The 24,539-nt window shown below is 42.6% G+C and overlaps 1 protein-coding gene across 1 annotated transcript in view; it reads left to right on the top strand.

Moving 5' to 3' along the window:
* The window catches only part of CLNK (cytokine dependent hematopoietic cell linker), a 161,747-nt gene that overhangs the window by 123,449 nt on the left and 13,759 nt on the right, over positions 1-24,539 (top strand). Inside the window, exons 11-17 of the mRNA XM_025887445.2 lie at positions 102-212; positions 6,970-6,997; positions 10,034-10,052; positions 11,890-11,971; positions 13,693-13,733; positions 20,457-20,590; positions 23,815-23,892. Coding sequence (XP_025743230.1) covers positions 102-212; positions 6,970-6,997; positions 10,034-10,052; positions 11,890-11,971; positions 13,693-13,733; positions 20,457-20,590; positions 23,815-23,892 — 493 coding nt within the window. The remainder of the gene's footprint in view (positions 1-101; positions 213-6,969; positions 6,998-10,033; positions 10,053-11,889; positions 11,972-13,692; positions 13,734-20,456; positions 20,591-23,814; positions 23,893-24,539) is intronic.

Here is a 24,539-nt window from a genome sequence, read left to right as displayed (position 1 = left end):
TGGACTTCCCACCCAAAGCTGGGGACACGGAGGCTAGGGCTGGTTGAGGAGGCACCTGCACAGCTAACCTTCTCAGACTCTCACTGTGACTCTTCCCACAGGCCACCTGTCACTCTTCCAAAGAAGTACCAGCCCTTGCCCCCCCGGCCGGAGAGCCGCCGGTCACCCCTCCCTCAGAGGATCAGCTTCCCTGACGTCCAGAAAGGTCCCAGGTGACAGGTTTGGTGTTGTTGCTGGTGAAATGCCCAGGGAGGTTGGTGGGCTCAGGAGGGTGAGGAGGACAACCAGCGATCTCGGGAAATAGTGTCCCTAATGTGCTGGGAAGAACCAATGATGCCTGGAGGGAAAATACTCTTAGAAAACTGCACCTTGATTCTTTAACAGAAAATACACCTTCTTGGGGCGCCTGGGTGGCTCAGTCGGTTAAGCGTCTGCCTTCGGCTCAGGTCGTGATCCCAGGGTCCTGGGATGGAGTCCTGCATCGGGCTCCCTGCTCTGTGGGAAGCCCGCTTCTCCCTCTGCCTCTGCCTGCCGCTCCCCCTGTTATCTCTCTCTCTGACAAATAAATAAAAACCGTTTAAAAAAAAAAACAAAGAAAGAAAATACACCTTGTTTGTAATAAAACTGAAACAAAGCCTCACTTGAGACCTGAATTGTTACAGAAGGAAATGTTAAGTGCCAGAAAGAAATCAGGACTTTTTACGTAAAAACTGAAAGGGGGTTCAGGTTACTTGTGGACCAATACTGCCCCCCAGCTTCTCACCACCCCAGCTGTGGGAATACAACCATGCGTGAAAACCCATTTGTCAAAAACATTATTGCCATTTTTGCCAACTCTCTGTCATTAGCTGATGACAAAATCCCATTCCCAAACGTGTGGGTCAGCTGGCAGCCAACAACAATCACAAAATGTAACAAATGCGAATAGGTGCTTTTTTTCCCCCCAAGAGAGTTTGAATTTCCAGAATGCCCTCATTTTTGAAGTCAGAACAGAGATTAACATTTCTCTCTTGTTCCTGCATGGAATCAATGATGCTTTCTTATGGAAAGCTTGAATCAGCAGGCTGGAGCACAAGGCATTAGTTAGTCAGCATTTTTCATAGATAAATTAAAAATATCAGGCACATTTTGAGCTTCTGTGGAAAACCCAGTCATCACTGGTTCTGCTGGGGAACGCTGAAGAGCCTAAAAGGCCATTTCCCCCTTATTTTTCTGGTGAATGTCTCTTCATCTCTTCATCCTTGGCAGCCCCACGCAAACATACCTCCTCCAGGCAGAACCCTCGTCTCCCCCGTGCCATTTCCCCTGGTCTGCCAGCTTCTCCACTGGCCTTTGCAGTGTGGGGAGGGATGCAAGCTCTCAGGTGTTGATTCCAACTGCCCCAGTTGAAATTTAGGTGTTCCTTCTTATGAACTGGCAGATTGGGTTGGAGGTGTCTTTGCCCTCGGAGAAGTTAGCAGTGTCCAGAGACACATTTTGTTGTGACGAGTCAGGTGGTGGGAATTCTCCTGGCATCTGGTGGGTGGAGGCCGGAGATGCCGCTAAACACCCTGCAGTGTACGGGACCGCCCTATGACAAAGAATAATGAGCCCTCAAAGGTCAATAGTGCAGAGCTTGAGAAAGTGCTTTAGAGCAAATGACTAAACTTCACCCAGCCCTCGTCCTTCTGGGCGGTAAAGTGAGGATAACAGTAATACCTACCCCCTACTTCATGGGCTAATAGAATTACACAAGACGAATCATGCCAAGCGCTCCACACTTCCTGCCCAGCACATAGTTGTGACCTTGAGCCGTTTCCTGTTGGCACCCTGGCCTATCCCTCACCCTGTATAATTATTTGGATACAGGTCTGTCTGTTCCACCCCAAAAGGGGGGACTGACTCAGTTCAGTGTGCGTAGTTCCTAGCGCAGTGTCTGCCTGGCACATAGTACATCTTCGATAAATCTGTGTTTCCTTCTGCCGTTTCCTAGCCAGACTGGGAGTCACCAAGTTTGCTCTGTTTTGATTTCTAGTTTCAAAGTGAGAGAAACAGGGAGGCGACAACAGCCAATAACTGACCACGAAACCCATAAAGTGATGTCATCAGAACTGGAAACGTAAAATGTAAAAAACATAAAATCCCTGACGCTACTGACCAAATAGTCTAATATGTTCAGAACTGGTCAAAACTCAGAGAAGTAAGGAGGTCAAACATAGGATGAATAAAATATCAGAGCTGATGAGGTTGTTCAGTGTGGAGAAAAAGAGAGGATCTTCTCTTCCTCCTGTTTCTTCATCCTGGAAAGGACAGGTATTGGGACCCAGCAGAACTGGGTTTGGATCCCCACTGAGTCACTTCTGGCTACCTCATCTCATAAAGCTCTCAAACGGTTCTGAGTTTCCGTGTTTGTGAAGACAGCGGAACTGTCCCCATGTGACAGAGTGGTAAGGATTTCTCTAGAGCGCCTAGGAGAATATCTGCCACGGCAAAGAAAGAAAGAAAAATACCTGAACATCATCTCCCATCTGTTCCCAACAGAATTAGGCACCCATAACCCTATTTTTCTCTTGAAATACAGGCTATATATTCTAGTGCAATGTTTCTCATTCCGGCTTTACCTTAAAATAATTCGGAAAGCTTTTTTAAAAGTACTATTCCCCAGTATGTGCTTTAATCACTCTGAGAGGTAAGAAGAACCCACCACTGTTTTTTAAAGCTCTGCTGGGTGAATCTGACATGCGGGCGGAGCTAAGGACCCAGAGGGAACCAGTTTCCAAGAATCTGTCAGTAAAGCTTTGATGGTCTTTAGGCCGTTCCTACATATGCTCCAGCTTCCAGCGTCTAAAATAATACTCCCTTGATCTGCAAATGAGTTCCTCCGCAGTCTGGATCACTCCAACCTATAGTGCAGCCAACACCATGGTGTTGGAATCCTTACAAGTTTGCATTTTGCATCCTTTTGGGTTTCTGCAGCCATAGTTAAATTTGTTTAATCGCTTTTAGAAGTGACAAGAACCTGGCTAGGTCTCTTCACCATCAACCCCTCCAGAGTGTCATGACATCCCATCTTACTATATGCTTCCAGCAGCCCTCTAAAGTATGGTTTTCAAAGGCTCAGTGGCTGGTTCGTAGTAGGTGCCTGGTAAAAATCACTTCCCTACCCACTGGGCACATAGGGTCACTAAGATTCACAGAGGTTAGGTGACTTGGTCAAAGTTATAGGGCTGGTGTAGGACTGTTGAAGGGTCAAAAACATGCAGAGCCTGTGTGAGACACCAGGAAGGAGGAGGAGAGCTGCCAAATTCATTTTGAGTTGGGCGCCATATTGGTAGTCAGATGGCCATTTCTAATGACCCACACGTGGCCTGTCCACAACCACAGGAGGCTGTGGCTAGCTTCACTTTCTCTGAAAACAGAAGGGACTTTGGAGAGCTGAGCTGCTTCAGTCCATGCAGGAAGACTAGTGCCCGCTCCCCTCCTACCAGCTGCTCTGTGGGCACTTGGGGATGGACGGCACTCTGTCAAGGGAGGCTGTGATTCACATGGGGTAATCCACGGTGGCCACTGAAGGCAGCCGACAGCTGCAGCCCTTTACAACGGTCTCTGTTCTCCCGATGGTGAATGCGGCTCTGCCCATTGCTGCACCCATTTGTCTCCACCTGCTCAGCCAGTCTCTGTTTGAAAGCTAGGTCTTGGCTTCACAAAACCATTGCTGAATCGAAGCACTTCAGTTCATGAACACGCCACTTAAATCCTTCACCAACGACTGAAAGCTAGAAGAGAACTTTGAAGTCAGGGGAATGTTCACTGGGCATTCTCAACCATTGATGTACCGTTATGATTTTTATCATATCCACGTACTTAATATTTTTGGCTCAGCTCATTTTTTAAAGTAAGGAAATGTACTTAAAAGGGGAACATCATTAGCATAACTACAACACAGACAGTTTCAGACCCAAACTTTGAGCCAGTGGCATTTCCTCTCTCAGACAATTAAAGACAATTAAATGCAAGAGCAATATTTGGATAAAGTCATCACCACATGGAGACTCTCTCTTTGACATAATTAGAAAGAGATTAAAAAGGGAATAACTCCCTTGTATTTTTAATGCCATGGCATGTGCACCAAATAAAAGCATCCTGAGTAATCATCAGGGGAAACAACATTTGCTGAGCTCTGATTAAATACAATGGGTCCACTCTGGGGTCTTTCGGATGCTCTACCTCATGTAGTCCCACAAGCACATTGTGCGGAGAGCAAGATCACAATCTCCAGTTTACTGAGAGGGACACCGAAATGCAGAGAGGTCACGAGCCACGACGTCTCCCTGTAGCTTCAGCAAACTCCAACCCCATGCTGCAGGGTTAAGCCAAAATCTAATTTACAGAAGGTACCTGCTATTTAACCAACAAAACTACAGTTTTCCCTTTGCAACCAGCAAAGCCAGCACCATGTCAGTTCAAGCAATCTCGGGGACAAAAATGTACATCCTGACGATTTGGAAAGTGAAAACAAAAAAAAATCGGTGGAGATATTGAGAAACCAGAGTCCCTGAAGAGAGGAAGCATGGATTACCAAGAAGATAAACAAATTTGCATGGGAACGGGAACTTAACGGGAAATACTGATTTTAGAGTGGATTTAATTATTATGGTTTTGCAGGATGTTGCCATTGGGGGAAATTGGGTGAGGTGCATACAGGATCTCTCTGTATACCTTCTTACATGAGCAGGAGACCTACAATTATCTCAGAACAAAAGTTCCATTTAAAAGAAAGGGTCACTGTGAAAGGCGTTCTGCAGATGGAAGGTGTTATTTTCTTCCAAATAGCTTTCATGTATATTATTTCATGAGCACCTTAATCAACCCTCTTCATTTCTGTGTGGGCTTACCCATTTTACAGGTGGGAAAACCAAGCTTCAGAGAAGGGACTTCACTTCCAGAGGATGAGGGAGCTCACAGATGACAGAGCAAGGATTCAAACCTGGTTTATTTAAAACTAAGCGAAATCCAAGGGAGGCTCAAGAAGGGCTCTTTTTACAAGTAAAATGGATTATCCTCAAATACACACTGAGCACCTATTTTGCACAGGAAAGGATGTCAAGGAAGCTTATTCGTGCCATGTGGGCAGTGACCACGGTTTATTGGCCATCTCTGAAACAGAACATGGGACAACTTACACGAGATGAAAGACGCTCTCAGGGAGGTGGTGTGGTTCTCGGGGGCAGGGGGGGCAGGCAGGTCCCCACCCCGTTCTGCCATTTTGTGACTGTGCAGGTCTCCCCCCAACCACCCCCAACCACCCCAAAGCCCGATGCCTTCATTTTATAGATAAAGGGAGTCTTGTCAACATAGGCATTTCCAGGCCCAGAGACATTGCCATGCACAGAAAACACTCCTACAATTACTGGGGTTCTTACTTAAAAAGCCATTTTTTAATGTTACCACTTCCAAAGCCTAACTTTCCAAAAGCCTCACATTTCCATTGATCAAGTATATTACTTATTTACAAATCAAGCAATTCTATCTAAAAAGAAGGACACTCTGTCACACTAGGTAGGTTAAGGAACCTTAGACAATAAGACTTATTTACAAACTCAGTTAAACCTCCTTAAACATTTGAAATACCTGTATACACCTAACTTTAAACCCTAACGAGCAAAACTTCATAAATTTTTATAAATCTAAGAAGGTAAATATGTAAATCTAGAAAAAATTCAAGTTCTCTCCAAAAGTTTGAAATCTTTGTAAGTGGAGGCAAACGTAGCTTGACTCTTGTCACTTAAAGTCACGATCAATTGCACATTTTAAATTGAGGCCACATGGCCAATCGGTCAGTAATCCTAAAATGCCAGAGTCTCTTAAACATTAAAAACAGAAATTAGCCTCAATTTAACCCAAATAATTAATACTATGGGTGTCTGTTCAAGTTTATTACTTCTGATCATATCTCTTTATCTTCCCACTTGCCCCATTAAAAGTGGGAGGCAGGGGGCAGACGTACCATCCCTGATGGGCTGATGAGCTGGTTACAAAATATGGCCCTCGGTCCATTTGCCTGCTACTTGGTGGTCTGAGAGCAGGAGGCAGCATCCGAGCGCTGTGTGCTCCTGGGCTCATCGCCATCACCCTAGATCAACAGTCGTCTTCTGCGGCTGGTGTTGCTGTCTAAACCTCCCCACATTCCCTCGGGACCAGACCCTCTCCAGCAGACCCAGGCAGATAGAATGTGCCTGTCACCCCCACGCCTTCATCACTCCTCATCTGACTTTGACCACATCCCAACAGCAGAGCCCACTGAGCGCCCCACATTGTCATCCTTATCGCTAGCAATCCTCACAGTAACCCCCCAAGATGAATGCTCTTGGGGCCATTTTGCAGATGAGAAAGACGAGGTTCAGAGGGGCAAAGTGATTGAATTGACAGTATCCACGAAAGGCTTGCTGGCTCTTCTGAGACCTGCCCAGGGCGCACGTCAGCACACTGTGCGTTGAGTTCTTACCCCATCATTCATTTCATGGTCTGTCTCAGTCTCCCTTCACGGAAGCATCGGCTTCCTGGGAATCCCGCTGTACCCTACAACTTCACTCGTAAGACTCTTTATGCTTCCTCAAAGCAAAACACGAAGAACTTTGCAATCAAGCTAATAATAGCAGGTCCGACTGTGCTAATGAAACCCAACACGGAAAACCAAATGTCAGGAGAAATGAAGACGTTATTGAAATTCTCCAAAAATGAGAAGCTAGTTTATTCATGTCCCCTTTCTGTCACCACCTTTCATATTGCCTCGTAACTTCTTCTGTTGCTTAGACAATTATGAGAAAAATAACCTGGCTTTTGCTTTATAGTACAGTGATGGATATCACACTGGACCATGGCTGTTAATTTGGCAATGAAAACGCAGTCAAAGGTTTTTAAGTGCTCAGAGTGATTTTATCTTGATTATGAAGTGTATTTTATGTAACACCGTATTTATTTTCCTTACAGGCAGATAAACTTAAAGGACTTAAGTGAGGTAAGTGGAAATTTTGTCCTAGGAAACAAAGAAGGGATTTCTGTGCATTAGCATCTGTGATGGGCAAGACACTATCTGATTCAGAGACTTTATCACACTTAATTTTCATAAGAGCTATGCTCAAATGTATTATTAGCTCTACTTTGAAGATGAGAAAACTAAAGCAAAACATGTCAAGATCCAGATCTTAGTCCAAGGTTTTATTTTGCCACCCGAATATACTGAGGAGTTCACCAGTCCAATGAAGAGCACCCAGTTTCCATGGAAGACATAAAGCCTCTACCAATGGCTTCCAGTCTTCAGCTTTACAGAAATAGGATATTGGAAATTGTACTATACCTTGACATTTGGTCTTCATAAGAGAAGACAAGCTGGCTCAGTACAAAAAATTTGAGATACAGACTCACACAGACCTGGGTTTGAATATACACACAACCCCACCCCTCTTTCTGTTTTCTTGGCCATAAAATAGAGATAGATATACTTCTTTGCAAAGTTGTTGTAAAAAAGTTAAAGTAATTCAAAGCAAGTGCATAATGACCAGCTGAGCAGTAGAAGCTCAATAAACAGCATGCAAGTCAGGTATCATGGAGCTGCCTTAGAGCCCCTCCACACTCAGCTCCCTAACCCCCAATGAGCAAGTTCCCTAAGAAGTGGTAGGTCCGCTGTGACTGATGAAAAGTCACTCTCCAACAACCAGAATGGCCTCACCTCATTCCCACTGGCTTCCTAAGGGACTTGGTTCTTGTCTTAGTATTTCGACCATGCTCTTACATACAGATGGCAGAGGGTCATCTATTTTCTTTCTTTCTTTTGTTCTGTCTGTCCGTCTGTCCTTTCTTATTTGGCTTTACGAGAATGCTAAAATCAAAAGTCGCACTTCTCACTTGTCACTCAGCAAGACACTTACTACCTCTCATTCATCAGATAATCATGGCAAGGAGGACGGCACATTACTGCTGAATGAGAAAGTGAGCCCTGGTTCCAATCAGGACCTCACCCGGCTCTCCCTCTCCTGGGAGTTGCTGGATTTTCCAAGGGCACCCCCGCCCCCGGAAGGAGAAAGGTGGGTGTGGCACTCTGCTACTTGGCACTCTCTGACTCCACCCCCTTGTTCCTGTGGGTCAAATTTATGTGTCCCTGGTTGCAGACAGCTGCCACCCAAGATGATGTGTAGTCCACAACTCGTGGGTCAGCCTGCAAAGACAACAGGCCTTCCAATCAGTAAGGAGCAAGAAGGAAGTAGCAAGGTCAGCCTCAGACAGCAGGGGTCATGCAGGACAGTTTGTTTTCTTTGTGACTTTGCCTGGCATTCTAGAAGTAGATATCATCTGAAGAACAACACCGCCTACTGGAAAAACACATTCTTCCTCCTTATCTTTTGCCAAGACACTTCCCCATTGTTTGTCTGGGCCCAGAGTCAAGGCCATTTCTCCACCACAAAAGCCCATCTCATAGGGCAAATACCATGCCTGGGTGTGAAGTGCTCACTCACATTATATCTTGGGAACCAGAACCCATTCCCAGCCGCAGTGGTGTGCTGCCCGCCCCAACTCAACTTCACATAGCACATTAGAGCTGTCAAAGAGAGACTCATTGTCTCCTTTAATTCGCACAAAACCTTAAGAGAAAAAGAATCCTCAGGGGTAGAAGATTTTCCAGAGTCCCCACAGCTTGCAGAAGACAGGGCCAGCCCCTGAAAACCCAGGTCCACTCCCCACACTGTGACTCTCTGCCTCGGGAAACACAGACACCTCCGAGCGAAAGTAGCTTGAAAGACAAAAAAAAGGGAGGAGAAGGAGGAAGGAAGGAAGGAAAGAGGGAGCCATTACTATTTAACTTGAATGTTTATTTTCTAACAACAAAAAAAAAGTAAAGTAGGTAAACTGAAGAGATTTTACCCCACTTTTCTAATCGCATTCCATTTTAAATCCAGAGCCCTTAAGCACAAAGTGGGCTGGATCTCAATTAAACAAAACACCTGCTCTCCCAGACAGATGGCTTCTTAGCCCTGTTTCCAGCTCTGTTCCCCCAACTCCTTGAAAAGGTCTGAGATTGTCTTCAACAAGGCTGTCTCCCCAACAGCCTCTGACTGGGCCCTTAGAACTGCCAGGTCCAAAGTCCCGGGCAAGACTCAGTGGGGAGACTTTCAAACCACTCATTAGGATGGATTCATTATCCTTCTTACTTAGCCTATAGATTTGCCTGATTTGCTGCCCATGATGAAATGTATGGCCTCTTTCCCAGAACCCAACTCTTTGACACGGAAGTTTTCAAAACAAAGGGGCTTGCCTGTTGGCTAGCTTCAGACAAGAGGTTCAATGCCTCTCTGAGCTATTTGTTGCTAAAGGTTTCCTGTCTGTGGAGCCAAGGTGAGTCAGGAGATCTGGGCTCCAAGGTTGGTACACTCCCCCCAACACACACACACGCCTGCATGTAAAAAACATCCTAAGTCCAGTTTGTAGCCGGAACTTTTCACATAACATTGAGACGTACTTGTAGTATACTATTTCATACTCTGTATAAATACTTGCAATGCATTTATAATATTCCAATAAGTCAGTACAGTACCAAAATTTACTTAACTGTTCTCACTTAGATGGGCATGTAGATTGTTTCCAGGGCTTAACACCATAAGTAATGATGTACTGGACGTCTTTGGGCATGGAACTGGGTCCAGATTTCAGGTGTTTTCTTAGGGAAAAAAGTCTCATCGATGGAATTATTGGGACGAAGATAGGAGCAATCCTAAGGTTCTTGACAGCTATGGTTCAACTGCTTTCAGAAGAGTCAAAGTAATTTATAGCCCCATCAGCAGACTGTATATTTGCCTGTTGCCTCACACAGGGAGTATAACATTTTGATTTTGCTTAGTCTTTTGGAGAATTATTTGTAGGTTTTAAAAAATGTATACTAACAAAAATGTTGTCCAAATTCTACTAACCAATTGCTCCAAAAAACCATGGTTTAATGTAAAATTCTCTATCACCAAGATTCACTCAACGTTATTTTGTTGTTGTTGTTAATTCAATGCAGGTCCTTGGAACAGAGAGAGGTAAGCTGTTTACATTTGTTTTCATACACCAATACTATTAGGTTAAGTTCCATTTCCAGATTTATAGCATCAGTCATTTTTTAAAAAGGATTGTTTCAGGGCCTGGCATATAGAAGCACCTGTGTGTGTGTGCATGATGATGTGATCCAGGTGGGCCCAGGACCGCCTAGTCTACTCAAGAGCCCTCTGGTTGAAAAAAGGAGATTAAAATTGAGGCTCAGGTGGAGGTCTTTCTTCTGCCATAGGCAACCGACTAGAAGGAGGCACGCTGTCAGCCCCTGCCATTTTAGAAAGACGTGCTTGGCCCACTACTCCAGAGAAGCTCTTGGTCTCTCTGGCTTTGATGGTACCCATGCACACACACATAGACCCTCATTTGATTGTGCACACACACATATGCATGTATGCACATCATTGGTAGATGCTAAGCAGCAGCAAGTTCATGCCCACCTTTGAAATACCATTCACCTGATTCACTTACAATGATGAGTTATGTCAAAGTCCAAGGATTTGAGCCATGACCCAGAGACTTAACACGGGCAGCATAGTCCCACAAAGCAACATCGGTTAGGATTTCAGAGGCTGCCACCAACTCACTGTTTTGTTTTGGCCACGCTGCGTTGCATCTGTGGGTCTCAAGTCTGCTTTTCTTTATACAGAGGGAGTTAGGCTTAAGTGGGCCTAACCAGGGTTTGTAGATTCTCAAGGGTCCCTCATGGAGAAGTGGGGGTCAGTTGGCAATTCTAAATAACTTTAAAACCTAAAGTAAACTGTGCCCTTTTCCACACTGAAACTCAACATCCTCACTAAAATGTTCAGATGTTGTCGTCTTGGACTTCTGGGATTATCAGTGCAATGATGTCACGTTGCTCAGCGCATGAGGGGCAGAAGCTCTGGGTGGCTGCTGATGACATCAAATGATTTTACGGGATGGGTGACTAGTGGACCAGGCATTGACCCCATTCACATTGCAAGTAATCACAGCCCTTCAATCAGAGGTGTCCAGTCTGTGACCCACCTTGGACAGAGAAAGAGCACAGAGCAACAACCAGAATTAAGACATGTCAATGTCGATTCACTTCCTTAACTTTACTACTAAGGATAGCAACTGGGAGAGTGTTTTATGGCATTTCATATCATAGTATGATTACATCCCTTGCTGATTTGGATGGCAGATTATTCATGATGAAAAGGAAATAAATAGTGGTCACATCCATGGCATATGTAATTACTAAATAACTCCAGTTCATGTGGTTGGCAAATCTTTTCAAAACTTAAAGATCAAATGGGGAAAATTGAGAAAACGTATGCCTGCTGGTAAGCAGGTAGGCACGGCTGGTCTACATCAGAATCCTGGGAGCTCTCCAGCCCTGTCGCAGAAGAGATGCGAGACTTCAGGAGAGCGTGGGCCAGCACTGGGCAACCCCGTGCCCAGAGCAGTTCTCAAGTTTCACTGTTTTATTTATGTTCCTATGTAAGTTTTCATTTGAATGCAGAATTCAACTTTGGTTCACTTCCACACCAAGCCCTTCCAATACCAAATACCTTCCAATGTGATATTCTGTATTTCAGGAAGCTCAATGATGAATTCCAGATTCAGTATTCTTGATCCTATTGAATATTCACGATTCGAAACAGTTTTTATAGCCTCAGGGAAAAGCCGCCCACGGGAGCGAGGGGAGTTGTAGAATATGTAGGTTACGGTTTCTGCTGACCACCAACAAACAGCCCGCTCCTACTACTCAGAGATCACTCAGATGAAATCACTGAAGTTCCATTAGGTCCCCAATCATTTTCTTTTTACAACCTGACCAAATTTTGTGACTCTTTTATGCAGTTCCTCATTACCAGATGAAGCCTGAATCAATTCACCTGTCACAAAATCAAAGCACTCCAGAGATTCCTCTTGCCATTGCCAGGTAAGGAGACAGGAATGCCTTGTTGGGCGGCAGCCTGGGGGTCAGGCCATGTGTTGTCCTGGATAATGACGCACGAAGGCTTCCTGAGAAATGGGAAGTCTTTGGTCTTTGATAATGAAGCCCAGTGATGAGGCCCAAGGGAAATGTGTGAGTCACAGTTGTTAGGGAAGCTAATGGCATTGTTCTTCCTGTAATTTACTAGTGATTGCTTGTTAGAGAAGTTTGGGAGATCTGAAGGCTTGGATACGAACTAGACAGGTTTAACTGGAATGGATGCAAATCTGGGGGGAAAATTGGCTATTTCTAATTATTCTCAGTTGGTAACTTGTAAGTTACCACACAGAAACTGACAGCTACTTTTGAACAAAACTTTATAGATGGTTGGAGGTTGAAAATGCTGTTATCTGATTTAACACCTGCCTGATGGGGTTATTGTGACCACTGCTGTCCCAAATGAAGATTCGAGGAAGCAAAGGCTCAGACCAGTGATTCACTGACCAAGGTCACTATAAATTAGTGGTGGCTTCCTTACAACAAAATCCAGGGCCTCCAAAATTAGTGCTTCTAAGGTCCCCATGACCCCAAGCTGGCCAGTGGCTCCAGCCTCAGTTCATGCCACTTTCCCACTGTCTCAATCCCTGTTGTCACATAATGCGGCACCTCCCCCCATATTTCCCTCTTTCCACCCTCTCCCTACTTGGAAAAACCCCTCTTCAGCCACCAGACCCCAGCTTAAAGCCACACTGAATTTAGGAGATAGTTTTGACCCACTCCCCAGAGGGAATGAGGCCCAGAGAGGTGGAGTCCCCTACTACTGAAGTCAAGTCCAACTTCGAAGCCCAAACAGTAGCCCATGCTGCCAAAAGGCTTGATTCTGAAAATGTAGGAATGCTGACTTTCCCTGGTGCCCTGCCCACAGTTAAGATGCTATCTTTTATTTATTCAATAAATACAGGGAATGTACCTTGTCTATGGTAGAAAAGAGAAGTAGTCAGGAGAGATTCACCAGAATCCGACTGCCCACCTCATCACTAGCAAACCACATCCTTGGGCAACATTGCTCGTCCTACAGTAGACGCTGAGAGCAGAGCCAGCCCTGTTGCCAGTGCCCAATAAATGTCAGCTCTCACTGCCATGCCAGGCCTGCACATCAAGGGCATGATCTCCATCCCCCATTACCTCCCTTTCCCTCGCTTGCATATTGTTGTTTTAAGAGTCTTTTATTATATTTTTATAATCCTTTCTCTCTTATGGATTTCCCAATAATAATCCAGTTTTCTCACTTAGCTCACATTTCAGGAAGGAACAAAATAATTTCTGTGCTCCTCTTGCTTGCTATGGCTCGCTCTCCTTCAGCTAGTAAACAATTTCTATAGAATATTAGCCCCAACCCGCCACCTATCTATAGTGACTGTAGTTACGAGGCAAGTCTGAATTCATGGTTTCCAAAAGCAAAGAATCATGATATGTGCTTACTGAAATATGATGGAAAGAACTTGTATGGGTCAATTTGTTCCATATCTGTTTGCCTGCCTTGAGAAAAGAGAGAAAGAACCACCCGCCTATTGCCTTACAAAACAGAAATTCTTGTAGCACAGCCAGTGAAATATAAAGTGCTTTGTAAATGGGACTTAGTCCATTATGAGTGACATTGCCTTTGAATGGAATTTTACCTACTATGGGAAATACCAACATTCTGTCAATTCTAACATTCCCTTTAGCTCGCCATTCATGACCAGGAACCACAGTGTACAAAACAGAGGTAAGAGCACTGTATGTAAGAATTATAAAACAAACAGGTAAGCCAGCACACTATGACATCCCTGCACTGTGACTTAGCTTTTGCGAGCCTCCACGCCGTTGAGCTGATACGTGTAGGTGTAATGAGCTTGTTTTCATTGACAGATAGTATTCCATTTGTTAATATCCCAATTTTTATCCGTAATTCAATATGATCACTTGGGTGGTTTCCAGAGTTTTCTTCTTATGAACATGATGATGTTATGAACAATATTGTAGAAGTCTTCCCATGTACACAACACGGTAACTTCTCTAAGAGTGAAATTTCTGGGTCGGAGGCTATGCCTCTCTTCAATTGTACTAGATGCATCTTCCAAAGCAGACATGTTAGGGTCACCAACAGCTTATGAGTCCTACTCATTCCCCATCATCTCCAACAGTTGTTCTTGACAAACTTTTAGTTTTTGCCAATCCTTTGGATATAAAATAGATTTAAGTAAGTCAAACAAAGAAAATCAAATTGACTCCTCTTACTAATTGACTGTAAAGATAAATATAGGATACCTGTCTGCAGAGATGTCTAAAGCAACATATAAATATAGCGTTATATTACTATTGGTGGTGGGTTTTGATTAGTATTATTTTGTTCAAACAAATCTATCATGTACTTTTGCATTTCTTTCTTCATTCCATATGCTATGGAGATTCTGTGTCCAGGTCTAATCCTGCAGTCTCTTTCTGTTGAGCCTCAAGAGGGCTTAGAGCTGGAGGAAGCAGACCCCATGGGATATAGTGGAATGACTGAGGGTTCTACTGACCTGAGTCCCAGTGCTGCCTCCTTCCCTGCAATAGGGTCATCTTGAGCAAGTTCATTCTTGGATCCTCACCCTCCCTCCATCCACAAAATCCAAATAATAATATTAACTCACAGGGTTACACACACACACACACATACACACACACACACAGTCGTGTGATACACAGTAGGCAACTAACACATTTTAATAAATATGCTTCCTTCTCCAGAGATTCCCAACCCAACTGACCCATTAGACCTAAGTGTTTTCTGCCTCCCCTCCATCTTGTCCTTATTCCTCTTCTGCCCTACACTATCTATGCCTTAGACTGAAGAACCAATTTGGAAAGCTTAGTTCCCACGATGTGTGCGCATTGCTAGTAAGACTTTCCCAAGAGCGGCGCCCGGGTGGCTCAGTCGGTTAAGCCACTGCCTTCGGCTCAGGTCATGATCTCAGAGCCCCACGATCAAGTCCCACATCGGGCTCCCTGCTCAGTGGGGAGTCTGCTTCTCCCTCTGACCCTCCCCTCTCTCGTGCTCTCTCTTTCTCTCACTCTCTCTCTCTCAAATAAATAAAATCTTTAATTAAAAAAAGGCGTTTCCCAAGAGAGGACTTCCTTCTTTGAAGGAAGGCAGTTAAAAGAGCTGTGATTAATGGGATGGGCTGAATCCCTAAGAATCAAATGGCAGAAACAGTAGTCCCGGAGGCCAGACTAGGTGTAGGAAGATAAAAAGACTTGCAGCATCCAGGGGCGAAAGTCTAGGAGCTGAGTGAGGGTTGTGAGAATATGCTGCAGGGAAGCAGAATCTGCATAGAGAGAATTCCAAAGTCTTAATTTGAAAGACGAAACCATACACAAGTGAAAAATGAAGAGCAATTCAAGATTGGAATAGCCATCTTAGTGAAGCGGATGGCCTTCACAGACATGAGTCCAGCCAAGCACCCCAGGACCAGGAGTATATCATCTGTACTGAGCTCTTGCAGACTGTTCTCCGCTCGTGTCCGAGAAACGGTTGATGAAGGAAACAGCCCAGAATGGACAGGGGAAATGTTTCCAGAGCCTTCAGACACCACTGATTCATTCCTCTTTCAGTCATCAAACATCCACAAAGCACATGGGTTGTATACAGAATCAGGCTGGGCCCTAAGAAGCCAGAACAGAGACAGCCCCGCCCTTCAGCTAATCAGTGCTTTCACACCTGCCTCGCTCCGCCATCGGCTTACTGAGCAGGTGTTCATTCTACTAGGTGAAAATTCATTTCTGGATCACCAGGGCATGGCAGAAACTAGATACATAGAAAACCACACAATCCCAGCACTCAGTTTTCAGTCTAGCAGACTCTCTAAGGCTTACTGGTTTTAATTTGAATGCCTGAGCAGAAGAAGTCAGCACTCTTCATGCAGAATAGTGAAATCTACACCTCTGTCAATGGGGATATTATCCTTATTCTACAAATGAGAAAGGAATTTGGGAAATGCTTATTTTTTATAGTTCAGCTACTACTTGATAAACAGACTTGGCTCAATTCCCTAATTAATGAATTCAAGCTAAGCTATTAGGAGTCGGAGAATTCTATACCCAACAATTCTAAAGTCGGGGGCGGGGGGGTCCACATCACCAGGCAATTCTCGACACCAGCTGGGTGACCTACAGTTCAACTCTATTCTGACACTACATGAGTTCATTAGATCCCACAGGTAAAGTGTTCAATCCCACAAGATTGTGCCCCACCAGCCCATGCCAGATGCCAAGCATATGTCACTTGGGCTTCTGATCAACCAGCTATAGATCCAAGATTCCAACGAGCCCCTCCCTAGATTCAATTAATTTGCCAGAGTGGCTCACAGAACTCACAGAAACATTTTTCTTGCTGGATTAGCATTTGATTGTAAAAGAACACAACTCAGCCGCAGCCAGATGGAAAGGATTCATAGGGCAACATCCTAAACAAAGGGGCTTCTGTCCTCATGGAGTTTGGGGCCCTGTATAATGGCATGTGGAAGCATTCTGGTTCACCAACTTAGAAGCTCTCTGAACCCCATCCTTTGGGGTTTTGGAGAGGCTTCATTACATAAGCACGATTGATGAAATCACTAGTCACTGGTGACTGATTCAACCTCCAGCCCCTCTCTTCTTCCCTAGGTCAAGGGGGTGGGACTAAAAGTTCCAACCCTCCAGGCACATGGCTGATTTACCTGTCAACCATCCCTAGGCACTTTCAGAAAGTCACCTCATTAACATAAACTCAGGTGTGGTTGCAAGGGGCTTGTTATAAATATTAAAGTAACTGTGTCATTCTTATCACTTAGGAAATTCCCAAGGTTTTTGTTGTTGTTGTTGTTGTTGTTGTTGTTGTTGTTCTGATAAGACCATGTTTTAATTGCCTATGACAATTCCAAAGGTTTTGGAGCAGCTGTTAACTGACTATAACCAAACACATGTTTCATCACCACATCACAGAGCCTAAGCAAATGGGTATCAGGACCAAAAAATAAATTGTTTTGATATATTGGAAGATGGTCCAGAAAGGTTCGGCTCTACTCCAAAATTATAACATTAACCTCTAAGCTTGGGATTGTAGATGATCTATGTGCTTTTTGTCTTAAATTTTTGTTTTCTGACGTTTTCTTTTTCTATCAGCATTTTAAAAACATTCTTTAAAAGACATGGCTCTTATCTTATAAAATTAATTTTTAAATTGCATGTAAGAGTAACTTAAAATTTACCAATATATATGTATGGATACCTGCTTAAAATAAAATGCTTTTATATAACTTACAAAAGAAAAGTCTAAAACTGTGTTTCTCTTATAATATTAACAACATAAGCAGTGGTGTTTTTTGAGTGATCAGGACAGGTCAAACACCACGCTAACAGCTTTATATACAGAAGAATTTTGAAATATTAGTAATTATTGATATCAATACGATTCTACAACCCATGCCTTTTTTATTAGGCTGCCCTGCCTCAAATTTTATTGACCACCTACACAGTATCCTCCCCACAATGTTCTTCTACTTACTCTGTGTCAATCTCTTCATTAATGTGGCCCTCTGTTCTCCAAGTAGGAGAGTCCTATTTCATGGGGTTATAAAACTAAAATGCAGTTTCATGTAAAATATATATGTATATATGTATATATGTGTATCTGTATACGTATAAATGTTTGTATATATAATATATAACATATATTATGATATGTAATATATGTATAATTTCCAAAGATCAGCTGCCATTATTCTAGAACAAAATCAGTTAAATATTTATAGTGGATTACATGCTCAGAATTTCATTCACTCATTAAACAAAGATCCAAAGGGCCTTCAGGGGAAAACAGCACAGCAAAGTTGTTCTGTTTGTTGTTTTGTTCCATTTAACTCATTCTCTGCATAGACTACAAATGCATATAGCTGTTCCCAAATGCTCTTTTTCAAGTCAGACTTTTTAAATATTCAAGCAAGGCACTCAGAGTTGAAATATAATAAATCAGTTGCCACAATATAATGAAAAATTCATAATCACTGAACACTATTATGTAAACTACACAAACCAAGTGATAGAAAATGCTGATAATGGTTATTTTCTTTTCTCAAGTACACTCTTACACTTTCGATCCATGTTGAAGAGACAGCGCTGGCCATTTCAGTAATAAGTCTCCATGTACCACTTCACTCTCATTTAAAATAAAGTTCTTAAAGTATTTTTGGAAATACTACAAGAGCTCTTTTAGCTTTTTGGTTAGGATTTGCCTAGTATATAGTCTCCATCCTCCCTAAGTGATCACTTTGTCACTATATTTAGGTGTCATTATATTTGCACAAAACTGGAATTTTTAAACTAGTCTGCACCTAATTTTTCAAGGCTTAGCTTAAACTTTTGACATTTACTGTGGTTACTAATATTTTAGATCAGTTTTTATATTATTCTGTGACTCCTATTTGCCCTACTTTTTTGGACTATTTCTTTTCCTGACAGATAGTGGGTTCATCTCCTAATTCCCCTCTCTTTCTCCCCCTTGGAAGTTATACATTCCAATTCTATTCACCCATTCATGACCTTTAACATTTTAAATAAAAGCATGCTTGAATTTTAAAAATCTGAGGTTCATATCCTCTTCCCAAGCAACAGAAGAAACTCGGAATGCCCTAATTCTGATGATATGGATTCTGCACTATTTGAAAATTAAGCTCCTTTACTTATAAAATTTGAAAATCAGAGATGTCTTTAGCATAATTCCTATTTTTAAGGTCATAAATTGGTGGGTGAAATTAACTTACTATGATGAATGTGATTTAAACTTCAAGCAAACAAACATTTTCCAACAAACGTTTTCATACACGTCATTCCCTATAACAAACCTTCTTAGGCTCCACATTAAAAGCCACAATCCTTGAAACCATTAAAATAGAATGTAAAATGCTACTCTGTTCTTCTTAGTAAACTTAGAGAAAAATTCAGCTTTTTTATGACAAGAAGCAGAATAAAAACATAAAACCTAAGTGCTACAGTAACTAGCATGTAAATATTTGCTATCAGTATTGTGTTTCAAAGTACACTGTCAAAAGTATCTTACTCTTTCAAAGTTCTTATTCAGCTACTAACTAGGCCCATAATTTTAGTTATATTTTTAGACTGAATTAAGACTCTGTAGCTTATAGTTCTGGCTTTATACTAATCGCCTTTCTTCCACGTTATATTATTACTGTCCAGTATTCTACTTTGATATTGTTTTCATACTCTCAAGGCTTTATGATTTTTATACAGTTAATCCTTGCTTAAAATTACTAACATATTTACAAATATCTTTGCTTAGTATTTCTCCCAACACTTCATTCCTTCCTTGTGGCCTTGATTTCATCCTTTATTAGTGTTTATGAGAATGACGTGCAGTGGAAATATGCTATTTTCATTGAATATAAAGAGAAAACACCATGTCAAAACTTGACAAGTGGTAGTATCTCAAGGTTTAGGTTCCATGTGAACACTAAACCCTTTCAATGAGCTTTTTGTATTCTGTTACTTTGAAGTCCATTGGTCTATCTTATTCTTTTAAAGCATCTTCTAACCAGGCATGACTTTGTAATTTCACGCATTGGTCACTTGGAATATTATTCACAGACCTGAGCAGATCTTTCCAATGTTAACACATTTTATAATATTTTTTAATTACATCTGCAAATAACACCACCAGTCTCATCAGAAAAGTGTGTTGTTATGTAACGGTGGTAGGTACAAGCTTTTCCAAATTCTAGTTTGCACTAGAAAAATCTAATTTTATAACTGGCAACAAATACTGCCAGTTGTTTTCCATAAAGTGACAGGCTTACTTGGTTCATTTTTAATAAAATATCTGCCAACTGCCCAAGTCTGAATAACCATAATTTATCTGTTAGTCATTCTTTTAGGTTAAAAAAAGTGATATTCCATTAAAACAAAAAGTTATTCTTTCAAGTCATAAAAGTAGTGTGTTCTGAGTTGAGAACAAGCTTAGCTTGTTTAAGAAACTGAACAGGGTTCATTATGACCAGAACAGAGCAGACGATGTGGGACGGATGGATTCATTATGACCAGAACAGAGCAGACGATGTGGGACGGATGGATGGATAGGTAAGATTATTCCAGGCCTTACTGACAGAAGTAAAACATTTGGATTTTCTTTCAGGTATAAAGGAAATCATGGAAGGATTTTTACCAGGTGGAATAACAAAGTCAGAATTACATTTTGTTAAGATTACTCCAGATGCCCTAGAAAGAGAGAAAGGGGCAAAAGATGAAGCAAGAGAACAATCCAGAGGAGATTGCTTGTCCAGAATGAGATGACAGTAGTGTAGACCAAGAAGGTTGCCCCAGACATAGGAAGGAGTGATGAGTTCCAGCTCCTTGTTGGAGGGAGGTAATCTGAAACAGTAACAAAATCATATTTATAGGTGAATTTCCTTTTCCCCAGATCATAAAGAAAGCATGCAGTTTCATCCTCCTCAGAGATGTCAGTCTCCAGCCCGCTTCAGCTCTCAGGAAAATTTGCTTCACCATAAAAACACAAGCTGGAGAAAACCTTTCCCTACGAGGTCTGATGCAAAGGTAAGACAAATACTTCTCTTCAGTGTCTTTCTAGATGAACTTAGCATCGACAGAGAGCTTTGTTGAACAATGCTTAGAAGGAGATCACCATGATTGGCTTTATTTTTTCCCCTTCTGGTTATACATTACTGGTTTTTAATACACTTTACAGTGTTTTGCTATGTTTTGTATAGGTCTTTTACCAGTCTTTAATTTGCATATTCTCAGATTCTCCAAGTGGCATTAATTAATCAAAAAAATAGATATATCAAGGCCTGTGTTTTATATTCACTAGCTGTTCAATAATCTTTCAGGACTAGCAAGGATTTATATATGGCAATTCTTTTGCCAATAAAAGATCCACCTATCACATACTCCCTTCATTTGAACAGTCCAACAGCTATTTATTGAGCACTTTTACATGCCACAAAACATGCTAGAGGATATGGTCTCTGCCTCAGAGGAGACATAGAGCAGGGAGAGAGGCTAATGGATAACAGATGTACTCTTGTTTGTCCTTCATCTATTTCCTGGTCTCTTTCTAAAATATTCACCATCCCTATGATCTTCTTGGATCATGTTGCACTTACATTTACTATGGGGGAGGGTGGGTGTCAAAACTTTCTTTGTAGTTTCGATGCCCTTCCCTCCATTACCTTATAACGTTGATTATTAAAGTCTTTCACTATAAGGCACAGAGGAATATGCTTCTTCTGGGTCTCCATTCCATATCCTCCTATGCGTGGGGTCCTGCTCTGGAGCTTGCAAAGCGTTTTAAGCAGAAGCAGAGCATATAAGATATCTCTGGTCCAGTCTTATAATCCCTGTAGTATCCTAAAAGTCTTTTGCTGTCCTTATATTAATTTCTACCTTAATTCTAAAAGAGGTCACATACTCTCAAGTTAGACTTTAGGAAACTTTTGCACATACTTCTGTTATTGTTCCTTTTTATGTACCTGGATTCCTTTTCCTCTGTCATCTTCTTCATGAGCACAGAAATCCCTGAGTTCTAACCAGGTGTCTCTCCAAAATCACGCCCCTCCCAGAGCCTGGATCCCTTACAGGGATGGGAGAGGCTTGCACTAGATCAGCAGTTCCCTGATGTCAACAATTTCAATGCACCTTACGATCTGTGACCTACCCATGTACTATCAATAATAATGTTTACTTATTAATATTCTTTGACTCTTTTTTTCACTTTGTACCACTGTTATAAAGAGAAAGCCAGTATTACATGCCATAGATAGGAAGTAACCTTAAAACTAATGGCAACAATCCACCTCTGAGCATATATGCCCCAAAGAATTGAAGGCAGGGACTCAGACAGGTATTTGTACAAGCATTTTTCACAATAATGCCAAGACGTGGAAACAATCCAAATGCTCCTGCAGGGATTTTATAGATATAATTTCAGTTTGAGATGATGACAAAAGTTTTGGAGATGGACAGTGGTGATGGTTGCAAAACCATGAAAATGTACTCAACGTCACTGCATTATACACTTAAAATGGCTTAAATGGTAAATCTTGTGTTGTGTCTGTTTTACCACATTTTTAAGTTGCTTAAGCTCAAACAAAACAAGGCCATTAAATTGTAGCAAGATCCCAACATTCACTAATGGCTCTCAGCATAAGGATTGCAGGAGAGATTAGAAATGCCAGAGAGTTATTAAGGACATACTAGAACAAAAATGAAACATTCCTCTTGAATTATTCAAAGTACTAGACAAGAGAACTGAAAGGGAGCTACTTCCCCCCCAGGTAATTCAGGATTTAATGCTGTATCTGAGTACCACCTAAACTCACCTGCTGGCACTCATGACTATACCTGGAGAAACACAGGACTATAAAATCTCTAAGTGTCTTCCAGTTTGAACAAGTAAATAAAGTCAGAATTGCTGAAATGCACGATGACTGAGCCCAGCCAAGCCCCTAGACTATCTGAAAGACCCTCCAGAAGCAGCAGATCGCTCTGAGCTCTGAAAGCTCCCACTTCTGAGGGGGATGGGGCTCTAAGGCCCCTTTGTTTCTGGAGCCTGTTACGTGGCTTTGCAGGAAGAGAGCAGAGCTGGTCCTGCCTGTGGACCTTCCCAAGGGGTTAGGGAGTAGGTAGAGGAATTTATTCCAAGGGGGGTGTTAAATAAGAGATGACTTTGATCCCCAACCGGATGGAAGAGAGTAGCAGAGCCAGGAGGGAGGAAAGGGTGAGGTGTGAGGGGGTTTCTAGGCAGCAGGGCTAGCTCATGCCAAGCCTTGAAGCTATGCATGTCCAGAGAACAGCAAGCACATCTGCCTGGCCGGACCCATGTCCTCAGACTGCAGCCAGCGAGGTTGCAGACTTAGGCTGGAGCTAGCTCATGCCTCTCCCAATGGCACTCACATATGACTGGTGGTGTACCCATTGCTAGAAGGATCAGGTATGTGCTGGGAAGACCAGAGACTCAGACGGAGAGAACAAAGACCTGCTGTCCCATACCTAGCTCTTGCCAGTCCTGTGACAGATGCTGACTCCCTGAGCCTGCACTGTCCTGACGTGCAAACCTCACAGGATTATTATGGGGGTGGACTGGATAATGAATGAAGAATGGCCTTGGAGAGGTTGGACTCATGCAAAGGACTGTTTAATGGTATCATCCTTGGAATCCAGTAAAGGAATTGCAGATTCATGGTACATCTCCCTGACTGCCCTTTCTTCTGTTATGGTGGATTTTATCATCAAAATAAATCTATTGGTATAACAGGGTATCAGGGAGAAAGCCAGATAGACCAGGGTTCGAATCCCAGTTCCACCACATGTGATTTGACGCAAGAGCTATAAAGATGCTCTCGATCTGCACCTCCCCTGCTGGTTTTGCAAGGATTAGGGCCACGCTGGCTTCACAAACAATACACCTCCCACCATAGCTTCAGCAGGTGCAGATTCAGAAAGCACTGGTAGATAGAAGGTTTATTACCCATTTTGAGCATGGTGCCAATGGGCCTTTCTTAACAGATGGGAGTGAAATTTCTGGTTACTTTCAGTGACAGACGGACTCTGTCATGCCAGTTTCCTATAATCCCTAAGCTGCAGTTGCTTTTCCTGTGTCCATTTCCAGATCCAGGGATGGAATTTTTGTACTGCGTATTTGCTATCAATCAAACTGTGGTGTGACCCTAGTAGAACAAAAGCATACTTTAGTTAATTAATTGATTAAAGTTAGCACTTCTTTTTGATCCTAAAATTTTCATCATTTACCTGCACCGCAGGATGTCCAGCAGAGTGACTGGTACATCGGAGAACAAAGCCGCAAGGCAGTAGAAGAGGCATTAAGGAAGGAGAACAAGGTAACACCTTCTAGAGGGCCCATGTCACCCTGTCTGCAGCTGTCTTACGGTTTTCTGCCCATGGGTCCCCCAGCACGTACAGAGCAGTGTGCTTTGACGCACCAGCCTGTATCTCTCAGTGCTCAGGAAGTTGTCATTAAAAGGGGGACTTGGCTGTGTCACTATGAGTCATGGGACTTGCTCTTCTTCCAAAATATCTTTAAGGAGGGCATGTGTTGTGATGAGCACTGGGTGTTATACGCAACTGATGAATTACTGAACCCTACATCTGAAACTAATGATGGTTAATTGAATTAAAAAAATATCTTTAAGTTTAGGTTTCTTTATTGATTAAATGAACACAGTAAAATCAACCCTAAGGAACTATTTTGGAGATCATATGTGGAAGCTGAGGTCTGAATGGAGGTCACCATGGAAGATGCCTTCCTTCTGCTTTCCTCCAAGGTCATCTCATTATTAAAGGTCTGCATACAGTACGGGCAGGTCTTCATCTCTCCTGTCTTCAGGAAAGGTGCAGGGATCATGAACGCTGTCATAGTCAGGGTATGATAGGTTTCTGTAGTAACTACCGCAAGATCTCAGTTGCTTAGCATAGCAAAACTTTCTTGCTTGCGCTCCATGGGCTAGAAAGGTTTGGGTGCTGGTGG

This window comes from Callorhinus ursinus, unplaced genomic scaffold (genome assembly GCF_003265705.2).
Source record: "Callorhinus ursinus isolate GAN/ISIS: 27379988/994484 unplaced genomic scaffold, GSC_fseal_2.0 scaffold4, whole genome shotgun sequence".
Classification (NCBI taxonomy): domain Eukaryota; kingdom Metazoa; phylum Chordata; class Mammalia; order Carnivora; family Otariidae; genus Callorhinus; species Callorhinus ursinus.
Note: the sequence above shows the minus strand (reverse complement) of the source record. Positions and strands in the feature narration are given on the sequence as shown.